Source organism: Thalassophryne amazonica, chromosome 19 (genome assembly GCF_902500255.1).
Source record: "Thalassophryne amazonica chromosome 19, fThaAma1.1, whole genome shotgun sequence".
NCBI lineage: Eukaryota > Metazoa > Chordata > Actinopteri > Batrachoidiformes > Batrachoididae > Thalassophryne > Thalassophryne amazonica.
Window position 1 is genome coordinate 4,398,746 of NC_047121.1, and position 22,056 is coordinate 4,420,801.

General features: G+C 43.3%; 1 protein-coding gene across 1 annotated transcript in view; it reads right to left on the reverse strand.

Annotated features, from left to right (window-relative positions):
- The window catches only part of alk (ALK receptor tyrosine kinase), a 1,475,036-nt gene that overhangs the window by 298,160 nt on the left and 1,154,820 nt on the right, over window positions 1-22,056 (reverse strand). The window contains 1 exon segment of the mRNA XM_034159972.1: window positions 18,328-18,461. Within this exon segment, the coding sequence (XP_034015863.1) occupies window positions 18,328-18,461 (134 nt within the window).

Here is a 22,056-nt window from a genome sequence, read left to right on the forward strand (position 1 = left end):
GAGTCATTTTTGATCAGGATATGTCATTCAAAGCGCATATTAAACAAATATGTAGGACTGCTTTTTTGCATTTACGCAATATCTCTAAAATCAGAAAGGTCTTGTCTCAGAGTGATGCTGAAAAACTAATTCATGCATTTATTTCCTCTAGGCTGGACTATTGTAATTCATTATTATCAGGTTGTCCTAAAAGTTCCCTAAAAAGCCTTCAGTTAATTCAAAATGCTGCAGCTAGAGTACTGACGGGGACTAGAAGGAGAGAGCATATCTCACCCATATTGGCCTCTCTTCATTGGCTTCCTGTTAATTCTAGAATAGAATTTAAAATTCTTCTTCTTACTTATAAGGTTTTGAATAATCAGGTCCCATCTTATCTTAGGGACCTCGTAGTACCATATCACCCCAATAGAGCGCTTCGCTCTCAGACTGCAGGCTTACTTGTAGTTCCTAGGGTTTTTAAGAGTAGAATGGGAGGCAGAGCCTTCAGCTTTCAGGCTCCTCTCCTGTGGAACCAGCTCCCAATTCAGATCAGGGAGACAGACACCCTCTCTACTTTTAAGATTAGGCTTAAAACTTTCCTTTTTGCTAAAGCTTATAGTTAGGGCTGGATCAGGTGACCCTGAACCATCCCTTAGTTATGCTGCTATAGACGTAGACTGCTGGGGGGTTCCCATGATGCACTGTTTCTTCTCTTTTTGCTCTGTATGCACCACTCTGCATTTAATCATTAGTGATCGATCTCTGCTCCCCTCCACAGCATGTCTTTTTCCTGGTTCTCTCCCTCAGCCCCAACCAGTCCCAGCAGAAGACTGCCCCTCCCTGAGCCTGGTTCTGCTGGAGGTTTCTTCCTGTTAAAAGGGAGTTTTCCTTCCCACTGTAGCCAAGTGCTTGCTCACAGGGGGGTCGTTTTGACCGTTGAGGCTTTACATAATTATTGTATGGCCTTGCCTTACAATATAAAGCGCCTTGGGGCAACTGTTTGTTGTGATTTGGCGCTATATAAAATAAATTGATTGATTGATTGATTGATCCTTAGAAGATTGCCTTGCAGCAGTGAGAAGATGGATGTCTAGAAACTTCCTACTTTTAAACTCTGATAAGACTGAAATGATGGTTTCAATTTGACCAGCTAACGCTTAGCCTAGGCTCGTGTGTCATACATCACACTAGAAATATTACGAGGACTGCTGTCTTCCACCTACAAAATATAGTGAAGATTTGTCCCATCCTGTCTATGGCTGATGCTAAGAGTCTGATCCATGTGTTTATCTCTTCTAGATTGGACTACTGCAATGTTCTATTTTCTGGTTTACCGCAGTCCAGCATTAGGGGTCTCCAACTGGTACAAAATGCTGCTGCCACGAAGCAGAAAGTTTGACCACATTATACCCGTTTTGGTGTCTCTTCACTGGCTTCCTGTCCCAGTGAGATCAGATTTTAAGGTTCTGCTACTAGTCTATAAAACTGTTCACGGACTGGCACCTCCCTACCTAGCTGACCTAATTAAACCTTACGTACCGGCCCAAGCTTTGTGTTCTCAGGGTGCAGGACTACTTTGTGTCACTAGGGTGAATAAGAAGTCTGCGCGTCACAGAGCTTTCTCTTATCGTGCTCCTGTTCTGTGGAATGATCTCCCTGCATCAATAAAACAGTCAGATTCTGTGGAGACTTTCAAGTCCAGACTTAAGACGCACTTACTGTTGTGTGGGCCGCTGAAGAGGAGGTACTGCTGGCCCACCACCACCAGTCGGCGCCCTGCTTGGAGTGCGGGCTTCAAGCATGAGAGGGCGCTGGAGCCATTGGAAGTGACAGCTGTCACTTGTCAACCACACCAGCTGTCACTCATCAACCACCTCATAAGAAGCGGATTACAACTCCACCTCCTCACTGAGAAATCATCTACCACTAGAGGTAATCTTCTCTGCTGTATTTTCTGAGTGTTTTTTCAAATTGTGATCTGTGTGCAGCCGTACACCTGTGAAGTCTGTTGGAGATTGGATTGGCGGATAGTGAGAGGACGACGGTCTTCGTCTCTCACTCCATCCAGAAGAGAGACAAACAGGAGCTGCACGAGTGATAACGTATCTGGAGGTGGAGGTTTTCCCTCCCGGAGGAATTGTGTGTAAAGGTTGCTGGGCGTGAGGACTCACACTCACCGTCATCTGTTTCTTGTCTGCCAGCAGTACCGGGGCCGACAACGGAGGACAGAGACCACCTGGGGACTCAGGACTTGGCGGCTCCGGTGTTCTTCAGGCCGTTGGTGGTGGAAGCGGTGTGGGCCCCGGCTCTTCGATCACCAGAGGTCTCCTATCTTCGAGCCTGCCCACAGTCCTCTTGTGTACAATTGGCATCCATTATTTTTCTGTCTGTATTCCGTTGTGTGCCTTCACAACATTAAATTGTTACTCCTTTTCTTATCCATTGTCCGTTCATTTGCGCCCCCTGTTGTGGGTCCGTGTTACGACACCATCACAACACTTACTCTATTTTCCCTTTCATATGGCTAGCATACTGGTATAGATTTGTTTTATGCTTTATACTCTTTTAATTCATTTTATTAGTAAACTGAGCGTGCCGCGGCATCAACTTTACCTAAATTCTGGGTCTTTTAGTGAAGTTTAGGGCTAGTGGCCGGCGATCACCTTAGTATTTCTTTTTTTTAAAATATTTATTTCATTCATTTAAAAGAAAAACAGAAAAGCAAAAAACAAAAGCACCACAATACCAGAATGAAAAGGAGCAGAAAGAAGAACAAGTCTTATGATTTCTGCCCCTTTTAACAATACAATCTTTCAATATACAGCATCATAGTCAACATTATTTAACAGATTGCATTTCTTTAACTTGTTACATACCACTGACCCATTTCATAATTATGACCATTAATTAATAGATTACATCACTGATAGGTTACATTTAAACTTAAGACACTCCAAACATTATTAAGTTTACTTTTTTTTTTTTACTTTCTTGCAGCCCACTGACTTACTTCATAGTTTCATACTTACTTAATACATCTAATTTAATATGTTTTTTAAATAATTTAAGCGACCTTAATTCTTTAATTTCTTTATTAAGATTGTTCCATAATTTGACACCATTTACTGCAATACTCCTTTCCTTTACTTTGGTTCTAAATCTTGGTTTTTTAAAGACTTCTATTCCTTTCAATTTATAACTACTTACTCTTTTTTCAAACATATTTTGAATGTTTGTTGGTAAAGTATTTTTATTAACTTGGTACATCGTTTGTAATATTTTCAAATCGACTAAATCATGAAATTTAAGTACCCTATACTTAATAAACAATGGATTAGATGGATCTCTAAAACCACTGTTACTAATCACTTTTAAAGCTCTTTTCTGCAAAATAAATAAAGGTTGTATATAGGTTGTATATGTTGATCCCCAGATTTCTACACAGTAAGTTAAATATGGGACAATCAATGAATTGTACAATGTTAATAAACCATAACTATTTAATGAATATTTTACTTTATGCAAAACAGCAATGGCTTTCGCTATTTTTCCTTTTATGTAATTTATGTGTGACTTCCATGTAAGATCTTCATCAATCATGACTCCTAAAAATTTCATTTCTTTTACCCTTTGTATATCCATTCCATCTATTTGTAATGACACATTATTTTTTTTTCGCTCTATCATTAAACAATATGAAATTTGTCTTATTAATATTTAGTGACAATCTGTTTATATCAAACCAATGTTTAACTTTTTCCAACTCTGTATTTATCACTTGTGCTACTTCCTGTATATCTGATCCAGAGTAAAACAGCGTTGTATCATCAGCAAATAAAATGCTGCCAAGCACATTGGATACATTCACAAAATCATTGATATACAAAATAAACAGTTTGGGTCCAAGTACCGATCCTTGTGGTACTCCATAAATAATGTTACACAATTCTGATTTGGTATTATTTATCTGAACAAACTGTTTTCTATTTTCTAAGTAGCTTTTACCCACTGATGTGCAACACCTCTTATTCCATATTGTTGTAACTTGTGGAGCAATCTTGAGTGGTCTATAACATCAAAAGCCTTTTTCAGGTCAATAAAAATACTTACAAAATAATCCTTATTATCTATTGTTGTTGATATTTTCTCTATTAGTTCCATAATTGCCATAGCTGTCGAATGTTTTGTTCTGAATCCATACTGAGCATTATTTAAAATATGATGTTTCTCAATAAATTTATCCAATCTTGTTACAAAAACTTTTTCCATAATTTTAGAAAACTGTGGAAGCAATGATACTGGCCTGTAATTAGAAAAATTATGTTTGTCTCCATTTTTATATAATGGGACTACCTTAGCAATTTTCATTTCATCTGGAAAAACCCCAGTTGACAGAGACAGATTACAAATATAAGTAAATGGTTCAATAACAATTTCTATTATACTTTTTACAGTCACCATGTCTAAATCTTCATGGTCAGTTGATCTTTTGCTTACACAGTTTTTTTACAATATTTCTTATTTCATCTTTTTCCACATTGTCCAGGAAAATACTATTGACCGTATTTACCAATGTACATAATTTATCTTCTATTATTGGTTTATTTCCCACCAGACTTGACCCTACATTTGAAAAATAATCATTAAACCCATTTGCAACTTCTTTTATATCATATATCTCTTTATTTTCCTTAACAAAGTAATTTGGAATAGTTTCTTTCGTTCCATCACTATCAATCACACTTTTTATAATTCCCCATGTTACCCTCATATTATCTTTACTCTTATTTAGTTTTTCACTGTAATAATCTTTTTTTTGTTTCCTAATTATTGTTAATAGTTTATTTTTATATTTTGTGTATTTATGTTCTGATTCCTTTGTTTGCAATTTTAAAAAGCACCTGTATAAATAGTTTTTCTTTGCACAAGCATTTTTTATTCCCTTTGTCAGCCATGGTTTATTTACTCTTTTCTTACTAATTTCAATTAATTTACAATTTTTATTGTATGATTTCATCAATATTTTCATAAATGAGTTATATGCTACATTAACATCACTGACATAAACTTCTTCCCAGTTTTGATTTTTAAGGTCATATTTTAATGCCTCTAAGGCTTTTACTGACTTATCTCTTTTAAAGTTTATATCAGTTTTTTTTGTTGTATCTATTTTTAGATTTAAATATTGAAAAAATTGGTAAATGGTCGCTAATATCTGTCATGAAGATCCCATTCTTGATAATTTCATCTGTTCTGTTTGTAAATATATTATCAATTACCGTTGCACTTTGCGATGTAATTCTGGTTGGTTTTGTTATCAAGGGGAATAACCCCAAACTATACATTGAATTCACAAAATCACTTAATCTTTGGCAGCTGGAGCTTTCTATGTTAATATTAAAGTCCCCACACATAAAAAGCATTTTGTTTTTAATTTGATGGAATAATTCAATTATTTTATCTGTAAATTTCACAACACAAGAATCTGGTGCTCTGTATACACAACTGATTAAAATATTCTTAGATGTTTCATGTACAAGTTCCACTGTTACAATTTCTATGTCATCATTCATAATTGTCATTTCTTCAACAATTGTACACATCAGATCTGTTTTTGTATACAGAGCAATACCACCGCCTTTTTTATATCTTCTGTTTACAAAATACAGCTCATATCCCTCCATTTGAACTTCATCCATGAGATCATCTTTAAGCCAAGATTCAGTGATTGCAACAATACTAAATCTATTTTTAAACTGATTTAAATAATCTTTTATTTGTGACATTTTACAATACAAGCTTCGACTGTTTATATGTAAGAGTGACAGGGTATCTTCTGCAATTTTTTCACTATTCAGCTGTTCTACTGTATAATACTCACAACCAATCGTTTTTAAGTCAAATATACTTTCATCAATATTAGTGTCTATGTCATATATTTTATCCTCTGTTTCCATGTTTGATCTGATTTTTTGTTGGTCCAATTACCAACAGATGTTATATTTGATTGTCTATTCAGGTCTGTATTTCGTAAGGTCCTCCATGTTTTTGATTTGTATACTGTTTGTTCCTTCTTTCACTCTAATCCACACCCTACAATTCCAGACCCATGTAGCAACAATATGTTTCTGTTTTCTTAGTAGTCTTGCTTCCCTAGCAATATCTGCATTTTTTTTTTTGTTAGATGCTCATTTATATAGACACTCGTTCCTTTCAAATTCTTTGCCTGTCTTAATAACTCATTTTTATATTTTCTGCTTGTAAATCGTATAACAATGTTAGATAGTTTATTTTTTCTATCTTTAGTTGGAATAGTATAACAGTCTGATATTGTGTCTTGATGGATGACAACACCTTTTTGATATAAAAAGTTTGTAACTTCTTGTTCCAATGATTGTCTTTCTTCAGGTGGTGCATCCTCCCCACTGGTTCCACCAGAATCCACCACCCTTGCATATGTCCGATGCCTTGTTTCTAGTCCAAATATTATAACGTCATCTTTTCTAGTAAATTGTTCAAGTTCATCTACACGTTGCTCAAGTTTCTTAATGATCTTGTCCTTCTCTTTAACCAGATTTTGGAGTTCTTTAATTTCCACCATCAGTTTGTCTAGATTAGACATGTCTTTTGATATATGGTTTAATGAGGTCTTTATCTCCTCTATATCTTCCTCGAGTTTATCTGTTTTCCTGGGTGGTGCTGTTTTTCTTGTTGTGTAATGCTGACAGATTGTACTGTATTTCTTGTCTTTCTGATGCCTGATTCTGTTTTTTCTCTCTGTTTAAGGTGCAGCTCCATCCAGAGATGGGTGTGGTATTTGTGCTGGAGACCCTCCTGTCCTGTGCACCACAGCATTTCCTCTATATTTGTTTTGTGAATTGTTTTGTAATTTATGTCTGTATCATGGCCCAAGCAGAGGATCACCCCTTTGAGTCTGGTCTGCTTGAGGTTTCTTCCTCAGAGGGAGTTTTTTCTTACCACTGTTGCTCTGGGGGTTAGTAAAGTTAGACCTTACTTGTGTTGTGTGGGCCGCCAGAAGAGGAGGTACTGCTGGCCCACCACCAGAGGGCGCCCTGCCTGAAGTGCGGGCTTCAGGCACGAGAGGGCGCTGCCGCCATGGACACCGATGGGGTTGACAGCTGTCACTCATCAACTCAGGACAGCTGTCACCCATCTCCACTTCATCAATCTACTCCATAAAAGCCGGGCGTCATCTCCACCTCGCTGCCGAGATATCATCTACCTGTGAAGCTGGATTGGCGTTTGGTGTGAACAGCGACGGCTACGCTTCACACCCAATCCAGATAAGTGGTTTAACAGGAGCTGCACGAGTGTGTGATTAGAGGTGGAGGTGACTTTCCACCTTCTGACTGTTTTGTTACTGGGTGTGCACACACCCACATCTCACTGTTTGTGCTCCTCGCCAGCAGTACCAGATCCGACAGTCGGGGACGGTGATCACCTGGGAATTCGGGACTTGGCGGCTCCAGTATTCACCGGGTTCTGTGGCGGTGGAAATCGTGTGGTTCCGGCTCTTCTCAGGACAGACGTCTTCTATCCTCGAGCCTGCCCACACGTCACCTTTGTGTATTGACTGCTATCAGATTCTGTGATTGTCTGTATAATCGTTGTGCACATTCACAACATTAAATTGTTACCTTTTGGCTCATCTATTGACCGTTCATTTGCGCCCCCTGTTGTGGGTCCGTGTCACTACCTCTGACTCAGGGATAGGAGCCGTGCTATCCCAGAGCGGCGAGACCGATAAGGTTCTTCACCCGTGTGCCTACTTTTCTTGCAGGTTGACCCCAGCTGAACGGAACTATGACGTCGGCAATCGAGAACTCCTTGCGGTGAAAGAGGCTCTTGAGGAGTGGAGACACCTGTTGGAGGGAGCGTCTGTGCCGTTCACGGTTTTCACTGACCATCGGAACCTGGAGTATATCAGGACCGCCAAGCGGCTGAACCCCAGGCAAGCCCGCTGGTCACTGTTCTTCGGGCATTTTGACTTCCGGATCACCTATCACCCCGGGACCAAGAACCAGAGATCGGATGCCTTGTCCTGGGTACACGAAGATGAAGTCAAGACGGAGCTACCGGATCCACCGGAGTCCATCATTCCTGAGTCCACTATCATGGCCACCCTCACCTGGGACGTGGAGAAGACCGTCCGGGAGGCCCTGGCATGGAGCCCAGACCCAGGAACCGGTCCGAAGAACCGTTTATACATCCCACCAGAGGCCAGAGCTGCGGTCTTGGACTTCTGTCATGGTTCCAAGCTCTCCTGTCATCCAGGGGTGCGAAGGACCGTGGCAGTTGTCCGGCAGCACTTTTGGTGGGCGTCTATGGAGGCCGACGTCCGGGAGTATGTCCAGGCCTGCACCACCTGTGCCAGGGGCAAGGCAGACCACACGAAGACACAAGGACTTCTGCAGCCTCTACCGGTGCCTCGTTGCCCCTGGTCCCACATTGGCCTGGACTTTGTCACGGGTCTCCCACCGTCCCAGGGCATGACGACCATCTTCACGATAGTGGACCGATTCTCCAAGGCGGCCCACTTCGTGGCCCTCCCGAAGCTCCCAACGGCCCAGGAGACAGCAGACCTCCTGGTCCGCCACGTCGTTCGTCTGCATGGGATACCAGCGGACATCGTCTCAGACCGTGGTCCTCAGTTCTCCTCACAGGTGTGGAGGAGTTTCTGCAGGGAACTGGGGGCCAGCGTGAGCCTCTCGTCTGGGTATCATCCTCAGATGAACGGACAGGCAGAGCAAGCCAACCAAGAACTTGAACAGGCTCTCCGCTGCGTCACGTCCACGCACCCGTTGGCCTGGAGTGACCATCTGGCCTGGATCGAGTACGCCCATAACAGCCAGGTGTCCTCTGCCACCGGCCTCTCCCCGTTCGAAGTGTGTCTGGGGTATCAGCCCCCACTGTTCCCCGTGGTGGAGGGAGAGGTTGGTGTGCCCTCGGTCCAGGCCCACCTGCGAAGATGCCGACAGGTGTGGCGTACCGCCTGCTCTGCCTTGTTGAAGGCCCGGACGAGGGCTAAGGCCCATGCAGACCGCCGGCGTTCCCCGGCCTCTGCTTACCAGCCCGGGCAGGAGGTATGGCTATCAACGAAGGACATCCCCTTACAAGTGGACTCCCCTAAGCTGAAGGAACGTTACATTGGACCATTCCAGATCCTCAAAGTCCTCGGTCCGGCCGCAGTGAAGCTGAAGCTACCAGCTTCACTGCGGATCCACCCGGTCTTTCATGTCTCCCGTGTCAAGCCATACCACACCTCCACCCTCTGCACTCCTGGACCGGCGCCGCCTCCTGCCCGGATCATCGACGGGGAGCCTGCATGGACAGTGTGCAGGCTCCTGGATGTCCGTCGTAAGGGCCGGGGGTTTCAGTATTTGGTGGACTGGGAGGGGTATGGACCAGAAGAACACTCCTGGGTGAAGAAGAGCTTCATCCTGGACCCGGCCCTCCTGGCCGACTTCTACCACCGTCACCCGAACAAGCCTGGTTGAGGGGGGGCTCCTGTTGTGTGGGCCGCCAGAAGAGGAGGTACTGCTGGCCCACCACCAGAGGGTGCCCTGCCTGAAGTGCGGGCTTCAGGCACGAGAGGGCGCTGCCGCCATGGACACAGCCGGGGTTGACAGCTGTCACTCATCAACTCATGACAGCTGTCACCCATCTCCACTTCATCAATCCACTCCATAAAAGCCGGACGTCATCTCCACCTCGCTGCCGAGATATCATCTACCTGTGAAGCTGGATTGGCGTTTGGTGTGAACAGCGATGGCTACGCTTCACACCCAATCCAGATAAGTGGTTTAACAGGAGCTGCACGAGTGTGTGATTAGAGGTGGAGGTGACTTTCCACCTTCTGACTGTTTTGTTACTGGGTGTGCACACACCCACATCTCACTGTTTGTGCTCCTCGCCAGCAGTACCAGATCCGACAGTCGGGGACGGTGATCACCTGGGAATTCGGGACTTGGCGGCTCCAGTATTCACCGGGTTCTGTGGCGGTGGAAATCGTGTGGTTCCGGCTCTTCTCAGGACAGACGTCTTCTATCCTCGAGCCTGCCCACACGTCACCTTTGTGTATTGACTGCTATCAGATTCTGTGATTGTCTGTATAATCGTTGTGCACATTCACAACATTAAATTGTTACCTTTTGGCTCATCTATTGACCGTTCATTTGCGCTCCCTGTTGTGGGTCCGTGTCACTACACTTTCCCCAACAACTTGTGCTAAGCGCCTTGAGGCAGCTGTGTTGTGATTTGGCGCTATATAAATGAAAATAAATTGAAAATTTAAATTGAGCAGAATAATCACATGAGTGTAAATTCAACAAATCCAGAGTAATTTCAATGTTATTCACTCTTAAAAAAAAAAGTACAGGTGTGTTATGACAGTATTTATGCATCCGTAGACATGTTTTCAATAATTGCAGTTGTAGCTTTTCTAGAGAGCCTAACAACTGCTTTGACATATGCACACAGTGGAAACCAACCAAATTTAATCTCCTCATCTATTTCCCAGGGAGTACTGATGACAATCGTAAATATCCTGTGTCTGTGTGTTGTTGAGGTATCATGCTTAAAAAACATTAAGACACAAACACACACCTACAGCATGTAAAATCTGTGTGTCAAGTAGATCAATACTTTGAATTTTGCATGTGGGCACACTAACAAAACTGCTTTCCACACTAAGCTGATAAATGATTAAATTAAGCAGCATTGTGTTTTTTTTGATGACTTTGGATGTCCGTACATTTCTTTCAAAACTACTTTTCTTTTTAAAATTGGAAACTGTTCTCCTGAGAAATGAGAAACACTGTTTATCCACAACATCGTGACTTCAAGCCTTTGAAAGCCAATTAAATGAAATTAATCAAAGCAAAGTTTGGACCAGTCTTCTGCTGCCTTCACCCAAAGCATGATAATGCAGGTCATTAGTGGCACTTATTAACTCATTTTGAGTGCAGCGAACTGGAACAAATGATGTAATTAATTGTTGTTGCCAGAGACGGAGCTTTGGTGGAGTGCCACGGCTCCATGAGTTGTGCTGCGAGGAAAGACGGGTATTCAAACCCGACTTTGTGACAGGTGCTGGAGGGGAAAGCGTGGGAGGTTTAGAACACTGCGGAGCGCGGTGAGGCTGCACGGCGCACGTGCTGAGGCCCATGTCTGTGTGCTTTTTGTCTCTACTGTCCACGGCTTACGTGCCGTCTGGCAACATGAATGCAGTGAACCCAGAGCTGAGAAGGTTCTGTTAAGTCAAGGTCACTATTTGCATGAGTAACGGCTCCCGTTTTGCCTCAGTGAAAAGCAGTTACACCAACAATCACAGCAACATCACTTTGTTTTGCATTGTTATCAGAGAGCTTCTCATGCAGGCTGATTTTTGAGATGTTTTAATGATTAGAGATAGAAAAAGTTGCTTTTTAAAATGAGTTCTGCAACTGGATTGCCTGTTATGCACACATGCTTGAAAAGTGTTTCCTACACAAAGACTGTTTACTGCAATATGAGAATTTCAAATTTAACCAGTTTAAAATGATTGTCCCCAGAATTGCTCTTCAGGGTTTGTTTGGGCAAAGGCCAAGATTATTGTTGAAGGCCAACATCTGGGTTTGTCTGTCCATTTGTTCCCCTACTCCTCCCATGCCCTTTGGCTGCTTTCCAGTCCACCAAACTTGATATTCTCCACTGAGGGTGGAGAAAGAACCACAGCTGCCTGAGGGAACCAGCACCAACCACTGCCTTCAGCAAAGAGCGATGAACCTGCTTGGCTCTGGTTAAATTGTCTTTAGGGGTGATTGTATAAACTGTTCCCTCCTCCTGTGGTGCCTTCAGGATACGGTACCACACCAAGGACCACTGATCCTGGATCTTATGACGCTCCTGTATCCAAAAATCCTGCAACCAGACCAACTGGCCCTCCTTCAGGGGAACATTACAGACACACTGATCTTGATCTTTCTTGTGACACTCTGCAGCAGCCTTCATGCGATCCCGAGCTCCATCAAAAGCCATCTGCAAGTGGGTCTGGTGCTCCCGGACCCACTCATGAACAAAGCCACCCACAGGCTCCTGAAGTTGACCCAACAGAAAATCAACTGGGAGTCTCAGCTCCTGACCAAACATTAGCAGAAAAGGAGACTCACCAGCTGCCTGATGCACAGTAGTGTTGTAAGCATACAGAACCTGGGGCAAACAGGAACCCCAATCATGCTTCCAAGATGCCAGCAGCATATGCCAGAGATCATGAAGCGTTCTATTAAAATGCTCACATTGCCCATTTCCAGTTTGATGGTATGGCGTAGTACGGGACTTTTCTATGCCATAAAAGCCACACAACTGCTGAATCAATACACTGTCAAACTCTGCCCCTGATCAGAATGTATCTGGGATGGAACCCGAAACCTCAAAAACCACTCTGTAACCAAAACCTGAGCTACCAGAGCAGCTTACTGGTCACACGTAGGGACTGCCCATGAAAACTTACTGAAGACGTCAGTCATCATAAGAATGTCTTCTACTCCACCATGACTAGGTTCTAAAATGATAAAATCAATGGCAAGAATCTCATTAGGCTGAGGCGCCAACAGGTATCCCATAGGGCCACGAGCCGCTAGTTGACTCACCTTGGCCCCCTGGCACCTCTCACATGCCCTGGCACCAATCTGCCACCTCTGCAGACATCCCTGGCCAATAACACCACTGACGTAAAAGCTCTAGGATCCTCTTGACTCCTTGATGAACCTCAGTCAACACATCAGCTTTTAAAGCTGCCGGCAACACTAACTGCAACACAGCCCCAGCTCCATTTGGCCTGAACATCTGATGGTACCAAACACTGTGCCTCTCCATCAACCGGCCCCACTGCCGAAGCAGCACCTGTGCTGACTGCAACAACCATTCTGCTTCTCCTTATCAGGACCCCTTTTACGTTCCCAGAAGGCCAAAGCCTCCTGAATAACTGAGTCGGCCCGCTGCAGTGCAGCCAGGTCAGATAGAATGGTGGGGCAAGACTGCAACAACAGCTTGCGTTACATCCACCTTGTTTCCCTGGCAAACCTGCTGCAAAGGCTCCGGAAGCCGTGCCCCACCAACCATTACCTGGAAGTCCTGCCTCCAAGGAGGGTTCTGACAGGAGAGGGCATCAGCGTTCTTATTGCTATGACCCAAGCTATACTTAACCTCAAAATCGAACGAGGCAAGTGACGCTGCCCAACGTTGCTCAGTTGCCCCGAGCCTTGCGGACGACAAGTGACTCAGTGGATTGTTGTCAGTATACACAATGCACTTATGGCCCAGCAGGTACTCCCTGAACTTCAGTCATTGCCCACTTGAGCGCCAAAAACTCCAACTTCATGGAGCTGTAATTCACCATGTTACGCTCAGTGGGCCTTAACCCATAGCTCGCATAAGCGATCAGCCTAACTTTACCATTGTGTTCCTGGGACAACACTGCTCACAGCCCCCCATAGCTACCATCCACCTCCAAAATAAGTGGGAGAGCCTGTTGGTGAGTAAAATTAGCATATGCCAGCATGGGTGTGGAGGTAAGTTTAGCTTTCAGTGCCTCAAATCTACAGTCACATTTCTCTGTCCACTGACCCAGAACTGGCTGATCCGTCCAACTGGGCTTCACACCAGCCAACTGAGCTACCAGCTTATGCAGGGGTGCTGCCAACCTTGCAAAACCCTCTACAAGCCAGCGGTAGTAACTAGCAAAGCCCAAGAAAGAGCGCAGTTCTGAAAGTGCAGCGGGAGGGCAACCACCTCCACTTTACCAGGGTCAGTGGCAACACCCTGGAAATGACATACCCCAAGAAATGCACTTCCTGCTGGAAAAAAGCATTTTTACAACACACTTATTTTCTCAGTAATCGTGGATTAACCAAAAATGTAACTTGACACAAATGCTGCACCACAGATGTGTTAGATTTTCAGTCAAGACAACTAACCACACGACAAGCCATTTTTTTTTTACAGATATTTTAAATAAAATGCATAAAAGACAGACTCAGGCCTCCGCAGCACCACAAGAGCTACCACTGAAAGTGTTAATTAACATAATTATGCATAAATGTATGCAAAAACAAACAACAACAACAAAAACCCTAAGAATTAAGAACCCAACAGTTATCTGGGAAAGTGAAATGATCAATTAGAAGCCAAAACCATTTGTTATACCAGCCTATGACCATGTTTATTTCTGTTCTAAAGTTTATTTTAACATGGGCTTCTGCTCACTTTTGGAGCCAGCCTCAAGTGGCCGGTCAAGGAACTGCAACTTTTTCATCCCCATGACGGGCAATTTATGATGTTACAGCAGCACAGGGACAGTCACAGTGTGCAAAAATAATGTAAAAGAACACTAATTACCAAAATACAGAAGTTAAGTTTTGTGTCGAATAACTATATATGAGGGGAAAAAGTTTTGCGCCTCACACATTTTTCCCGGTCTGATATTACGATGCATCACACCTGATCTACATCAATGCCTTCGCTACTTATTTCATGTAGGATCATATTGCTCACTTCAGTTGTTGAGTCATAACACTGTGTAGAAGAAACATATCCCCCAGTGTCAGTCGTGGCATTCTGCTTCACCAGGACAACGCACCAGTCCACACCAGCCGGGTTGCTGTGTGCGAGTGTGGCTATGAACGTCTTCCTCACCCACCCTATTCTCCAGACCTCGCCCCTAGTGACTTCCACCTCTTTCCCAGGCTGAAAAAATACCTTCAGGGCCAGAGATTTGAGGATGATGATGAGCTGACTGCTGCAGCGGAGCGCTGGTTAGGGGACCAAGATGTTGAGTTCTACCAATCGGGTATCAGTGACTGGCAAACTAGATGGAACAAGTGTATGGAGTTGGAAGGGGACTGTGTTGAAAAATAAAACATTATAAATCCAATCCTTGCTCTTTCTGTTTGATGCTTGAAACTTTTTGATATCCCCTCGTATGCAGTAGAATAGAATGCAGTATGTACAAGCAGAAAGAATGTTTCTTAATACTGCACATGAGTCTTCAAGTGATGTTGTATACGAGTGTACAAGTATTATTGCACAGAATGTGTAATATTATTGCAAACAGCTAGAAAATTGTTTCTATAACGATATTAATGACTTCAGTGATCTGAGTGGCCTCCTGGGAACAGGACCTGCGGTCTCACGCTCTTTGGGTGGAGCAGCCTGATACTGAAGGAGCTTTCTAATGCAGTCAGGGTGTCACTCATGGGGTGGGAGGTGTTCTCCAGCAGGGCTGACCACTTAACCATCATCCTCCTTTCTCCCACCTCCTGCACTGAGTCCAGGGGACCTCCCAGAACAGAGCTGGCCAGTGTTAAATTAACACCGACTGAGTACATACACGGTCCGACACTACACTGCCCGTGGTAGTTTAACGCTGGTGATTTTTTGCTGTGTACCATACAGGTCTCAGCAGGTGGCGCTGCTGTGCACATATTTTAATTTGAGACATTGATTTTTATGCATCGAGCTAAAATGTTTTTCATGTACTACACTGTTAGTTAGTTAGTGCTTTTATTTCTGTGTTTGTGACCAAAAGACTTTGGTAACCTTATTTCTAACACCAAAACTGTTGAATAAAGGTGCATTTTGTAAACATTAAGCCCCTTCGGCACACATGCACGCACACAGAGTCCACTTGGCCTTTGTAATATAAGGATCTATTTTGGTGTCATATAAAGCAAAGTGGCAGCAGGTGGAAATTATTGAATGACAATGTTTAGGAAAGAACACAGAGGAAGAGGTTGGGATAAAGATTTGGGATAGTCAGAAAGACGGTGAAAGTGGCGGTGGCGGTCTCGTGGTTAAGTGGTGGATTTGAGACCAGCGGATTCTTGGGTCAAATCTCTGGCAGACCAGAAAATCGCTCAGTGCTCTTGGGCAAGGTCCCTAATCTCCAGTTCCTCCCAGTGTGCAGCTGAGGCATCAATGTAAAGCACTTTGAGCTTTTGATTCTGATGTAAAAGTGTGATATAACTGTGGTCTATTTACCCAAGTACAAGGAGATGCAACGTAAAGTGAAACGTGGCAAAACGTAAACATGGTAATGTAGCAGTGCCTCGCGCCGTGCGCTCCTTTGCTCCACTGCTGTTCTGTGACTGAATAATTTGTTAAATGATTTGATTAAACCAAAGTGATAAACTGTGTTATACAAAATGAAAGCGATGTTGCATACTTTCAGAACAAAATGTTGCTTTGTACAGAAATTCCATCAGCTCCAGATTACATTAATGCGGCTGCTCGTGTTGGAAGGCTTTCGGGAATTCTGGAATTTAATCTAATGCACAACAGTTAGTGGTGGAACATTCCTCTTCATCATGTTTCATCTAATTATTCTTTTTCCATGCACAATCACCACAATCAGATACAGTCTCGTAAACAATTAAATTTTCCTGAAAAAAACCCACCCTGAATTCTTAAATGAAATATTGTTTAACCTAAAGTTTGCTGCTGCTTTAAAAAGCTAACGACACACACCGACTTCGTGTGCTCGGCTTCTTACAGTGGAACAAACAGCAGCCGCTTACTGTGGCACTCCGGAGCTCTACTTTAAAAACATCTGTCGTTCCACCAAACTTGGATTGTATCTGTGTTTCCTTGGTGCCTTCCTGACACGCTGACGTGAGACTCGCTGTGCTCCTGCAGTCAGCACTGAGGAAATTGAATCAGTGATATTAATCCAATGTCGGGTGCCTCCGAAGTGGACCGAGGAGGATATTATTTCAGTGTTCGTGTCATTTACGCGCCATGACGCCATTTAACCAAGTTAAAAATGTATCTCAAAGAAGGCAGCTGTTTCCAGGTCAGAATATTAAAGGTGGTTTATGGAGTTCGGTCTGCAGGTGTGAGACTTGCAGAGCAGAATGTGAGCGTGCACGCCTTACTGGCAAACCCAGTGACTGTGCAATTAGTAGACACTTGTGGGAAGCCACCAAGACACCCGTGGCCTACATCTGGATAAACTTTGTGCAGCTGTTGCCTGTTGCATCATCATGTCAGCTGCCTTTACAGGTTGGCTGAATGAAGCAGATGGCAAACCCTGTTTTCCATCGTTTTCAAAGACAGGATGATGGAAAATTCTGCAACCGCTGGCTGTGGATGTGGCAGATATGCAGTTGACATCAAAAGTGAAAAATGTTATTTTATCTTTACTGATGGGCAAAGACGAGCAGCCACAGATGGATTATTTTAGTGCAGAGATGCCTGGTTTAAGATCAAGTAGATAAGAATAATTATTTCTCTGTACCTAACAGGAATTTCTTTCTCTAACGTCACACAAATTAGAATTTGTGTGACGTTAGAGAAAGAAATTAAGCTGTAGCATCAATAAAGTTGACCGTTTAAGCAACCACCATGTTGAACAAAACGGTAAAACTCTCATATCTTAAGCAAATGATTTATTGTCCATCTCATTATGATCAAAAAAAAAAAAAAAGAAGAGAACAAGCCTGACACCATCATCTACCGTCCGTTGCTCCAGACGACAGTTATTCTGCTATAACAGATGGTGTGAAGGTTTTTCTGCAGCCAACATGTGACTTCAGCACTGTACAGTGTCATGCTGGAGTGGAACAGACAAGGATTTACTTAAAAAGAAGACATGAAATTTTGCTACAGCTTGCCAGAAGGCACATGGGAGACCAAAGTCTAGGTTTATCCTTTTGTGAGATAATCCCTCTTTGTTCCACTCCATGCAATAGACAAAACTTGTGCTATGCACAGATTCTGTAATCAAAGCCATATAAACCTTTGTCTCCTGTAGAGTAATCACTTTTGGTGTTTTGGTGGCTTCCCTCACTAGTTTTCTTCTTGCACGGTCACTCGAAGACTGCCTACTCCAGGCAGATCTTCCACACAGTACCATACCATTTGTATTTCTTCATGACTTATGTAAAAGCTGTCAAAGAGATACTCGGAAATGTTCACATGTCCATCTCCTGACTTGTCTAAAGCAAACTGGCTGGAAAAGTGATGATTTGAAGTTAAAAAATAATACTTATATCTTGTTTGCTGAATTGTTTATGGCCTGTGATATTGGAGGGATTGTGTTGAAAAATGGCTCTAATTCCTGAATGATTCTTGCAGTATTTATGTGAAAACCCCTGAATAAAAGCTGAATGTGTGGACCAGAAGTGCACCTTGCTTACGTCATTTCAAGTCCATTGTGGTGGTGAACAGAGGCAGCACTCAAAAACAAACAAACAAAAAAGTCTAAATACTTATGGACCTGACTGCACTCGCCAGCATGAACATCAGCGGCATAATTTCTGACTGAAATTATTAAGGAACGGTTCAACTTACCCACAGTGCAGTTGGTAGTGAAATGCGGTTCGATGGTTGCCGTGGCGTCCTGTGGAATTCGCTGATCGTAGCCGGCTGAGATTCGAAAAGGAGACCCTCCTTGTGTCCCCAGGGTGAGGTGGACCACCGCCCAGCTGCCAAAGAGAGAAAGCAGGAGTAGGGTCAGAATGAGGAGCAGACACAGGGGCTGGCAGTGACCCCCACACTGCCCACTGTGGGGGTCAGGGGTCAGGGTGGCTCGGGCTTGCTCTGCTGGAGCACCCTCACCCTCAGGAGAGGGGCTTTCCAGGGCTCTGCTGGAAGCCGATGTAACGGCATCCTCACTGGGGTCCATTTTTGGAGGTTCTCCGTTTTCCTTTGTGTGGTGGTGCATGGTCCACCCTCTGAGCCCACAGCTTGAACCTTTAGGCACGGTTATAGTGTGTGTGTGCATGTGTGTGTTTCAGAGCGGGGTGCTTGCAGTGTGGGAGTGAGCCTCGGTCCTGCAGTGACTGCTCTCCTCCCTCAGCCTCCGGCCGCCTTTGTGGACTTCAAATCTGCCTAATTTTATTAAGCAAATTGTGCTGATTTCTCTTTGGCTACGAGCTCATCCTTATCCTCTCGTCCCTCCCCCTCTCCCTTCCTTTTTTCCACACACTCCGTGCACTGATAATATCTACTTTATTGTAAAATAAATTTGCATCCACACACCGCCGGGGCTCTTTGTTCGCAGACGCTGACGCTGATACTCAGTTCAGTTCAATTCAATTTTTGTTTATTGTCATCATGCAGAGCAAACGCAGTGCAACACACTTTACAGGACCAATCAGAGCAGCACAACACAACAAGTGTATCATCAGAAGATAAGACGTATCATGTAGGACAGGGCTGCCCAAGTTCAGTCCTCGATATCTACCTTCCTGACACTCTGAGTCGTCTCCCTGCTCCAACACACCTGAATCCAATGAAAGACTCGTTAGCAGGTTTTAATGAGCCTTTCATTGGATTCAGGTGTGTTGAAGCAGGGAGACGACTAAGAGTGTCAGGAAGGTGGATATCGAGGACTGAACTTGGGCAGCCTCTGCTGTAGGATTCATCTGTTAATCTGTAATCCCTGAGCAGGTGTGTGGTTGTGGATTTACACGCCCTGTGTTCCACCCAGATATGAACCGGAGCAAATCAGAAAAACACAAGTTCTTCTACTTTAATATTTTCATAAGCAGATACACAATTTACAGCACAACAGATTATACAAACAAGTTCACACGGTCATTTAAGAAATGTTTGTTTTGTGTGTTTGTTCCACTACTAGTCCGAGGTGCTTTAGCCAGATTCCACCAAACCTGCTGTGTGCACATACGCTGACCCCAGAACTGCACATAAAGGGCTTGTTGTGACAAAAGTCAAGTTGACAGGGGTCAAAAGTCAAAACCTTTGTTGATCTGTCTTTTTATTCTACTCCTCCTCTCAGATCCTTTGGGCAATTTCCACTAAATGTAATATGTGGATAACAGTCAACCGCAGAATGGCACTTAAATGGTTTGTTTTGGCAAGTGTCAAGATCATTGGGGGTCAAAAACCAAGATTATGAGTTTTTTTCAGTCCAGTGTCCACCAAGCATGTTTTTCTTTTATGAATTGCATAAAACTTTGCAAATATAGCCTGTTACTGAATTACCCAGTAAGGTCTAATTTGTTGGAGGTCAATCATTTTGGCCAAGGTCATGTCTATCTGTTTATTTATTGACCTATGTACTCCCCCCCCCATCCTTTTGCTGATTTCTACCACAAAGGTTTTTTTTTTGCCAACACTGGTGCTTGTACCACTATTTGAAAAATATAATTCCCCCGAAACCAAACCTGATCAAACACGGTTCAAGTGCAGAGTGATGCCACGCCCACTTTTAAAAGTGTCAGGCACACAGATAAAATGTGACATGGAACTTTAAACCATCAAATTCACTTACAATTAAATATACAAATTCATATCAATCAATCAATCAATTTTTTTATATAGCGCCAAATCACAACAAACAGTTGCCCCAAGGCGCTTTATATTGTAAGGCAAGGCCATACAATAATTATGTAAAACCCCAACGGTCAAAACGACCCCCTGTGAGCAAGCACTTGGCTACAGTGGGAAGGAAAAAACTCCCTTTTAACAGGAAGAAACCTCCAGCAGAACCAGGCTCAGGGAGGGGCAGTCTTCTGCTGGGACTGGTTGGGGCTGAGGGAGAGAACCAGGAAAAAGACATGCTGTGGAGGGGAGCAGAGATCGATCACTAATGATTAAATGCAGAGTGGTGCATACAGAGCAAAAGAGAAAGAAACAGTGCATCATGGGAACCCCCCAGCAGTCTACGTCTATAGCAGCATAACTAAGGGATGGTTCAGGGTCACCTGATCCAGCCCTAACTATAAGCTTTAGCAAAAAGGAAAGTTTTAAGCCTAATCTTAAAAGTAGAGAGGGTGTCTGTCTCCCTGATCTGAATTGGGAGCTGGTTCCACAGGAGAGGAGCCTGAAAGCTGAAGGCTCTGCCTCCCATTCTACTCTTACAAACCCTAGGAACTACAAGTAAGCCTGCAGTCTGAGAGTGAAGCGCTCTATTGGGGTGATATGGTACTACGAGGTCCCTAAGATAAGATGGGACCTGATTATTCAAACCTTATAAGTAAGAAGAAGAATTTTAAATTCTATTCTAGAATTAACAGGAAGCAATGAAGAGAGGCCAATATGGGTGAGATATGCTCTCTCCTTCTAGTCCCCGTCAGTACTCTAGCTGCAGCATTTTGAATTAACTGAAGGCTTTTTAGGGAACTTTTAGGACAACCTGATAATAATGAATTACAATAGTCCAGCCTAGAGGAAATAAATGCATGAATTAGTTTTTCAGCATCACTCTGAGACAAGACCTTTCTGATTTTAGAGATATTGCGTAAATGCAAAAAAGCAGTCCTACATATTTGTTTAATATGCGCTTTGAATGACATATCCTGATCAAAAATGACTCCAAGATTTCTCACAGTATTACTAGAGGTCAGGGTAATGCCATCCAGAGTAAGGATCTGGTTAGACACCATGTTTCTAAGATTTGTGGGGCCAAGTACAATAACTTCAGTTTTATCTGAGTTTAAAAGCAGGAAATTAGAGGTCATCCATGTCTTTATGTCTGTAAGACAATCCTGCAGTTTAGCTAATTGGTGTGTGTCCTCTGGCTTCATGGATAGATAAAGCTGGGTATCATCTGCGTAACAATGAAAATTTAAGCAATACCGTCTAATAATACTGCCCTAAGGGAAGCATGTATAAAGTGAATAAAATTGGTCCTAGCACAGAACCTTGTGGAACTCCATAATTAACTTTAGTCTGTGAAGAAGATTCCCCATTTACATGAACAAACTGTAATCTATTAGACAAATATGATTCAAAGCACCGCAGCGCAATGCCTTTAATACCTATGGCATGCTCTAATCTCTGTAATAAAATTTTATGGTCAACAGTATCAAAAGCAGCACTGAGGTCTAACAGAACAAGCACAGAGATGAGTCCACTGTCCGAGGCCATAAGAAGATCATTTGTAACCTTCACTAATGCTGTTTCTGTACTATGATGAATTCTAAAACCTGAGTGAAACTCTTCAAATAGACCATTCCTCTGCAGATGATCAGTTAGCTGTTTTACAACTACCCTTTCAAGAATTTTTGAGAGAAAAGGAAGGTTGGAGATTGGTCTATAATTAGCTAAGATAAG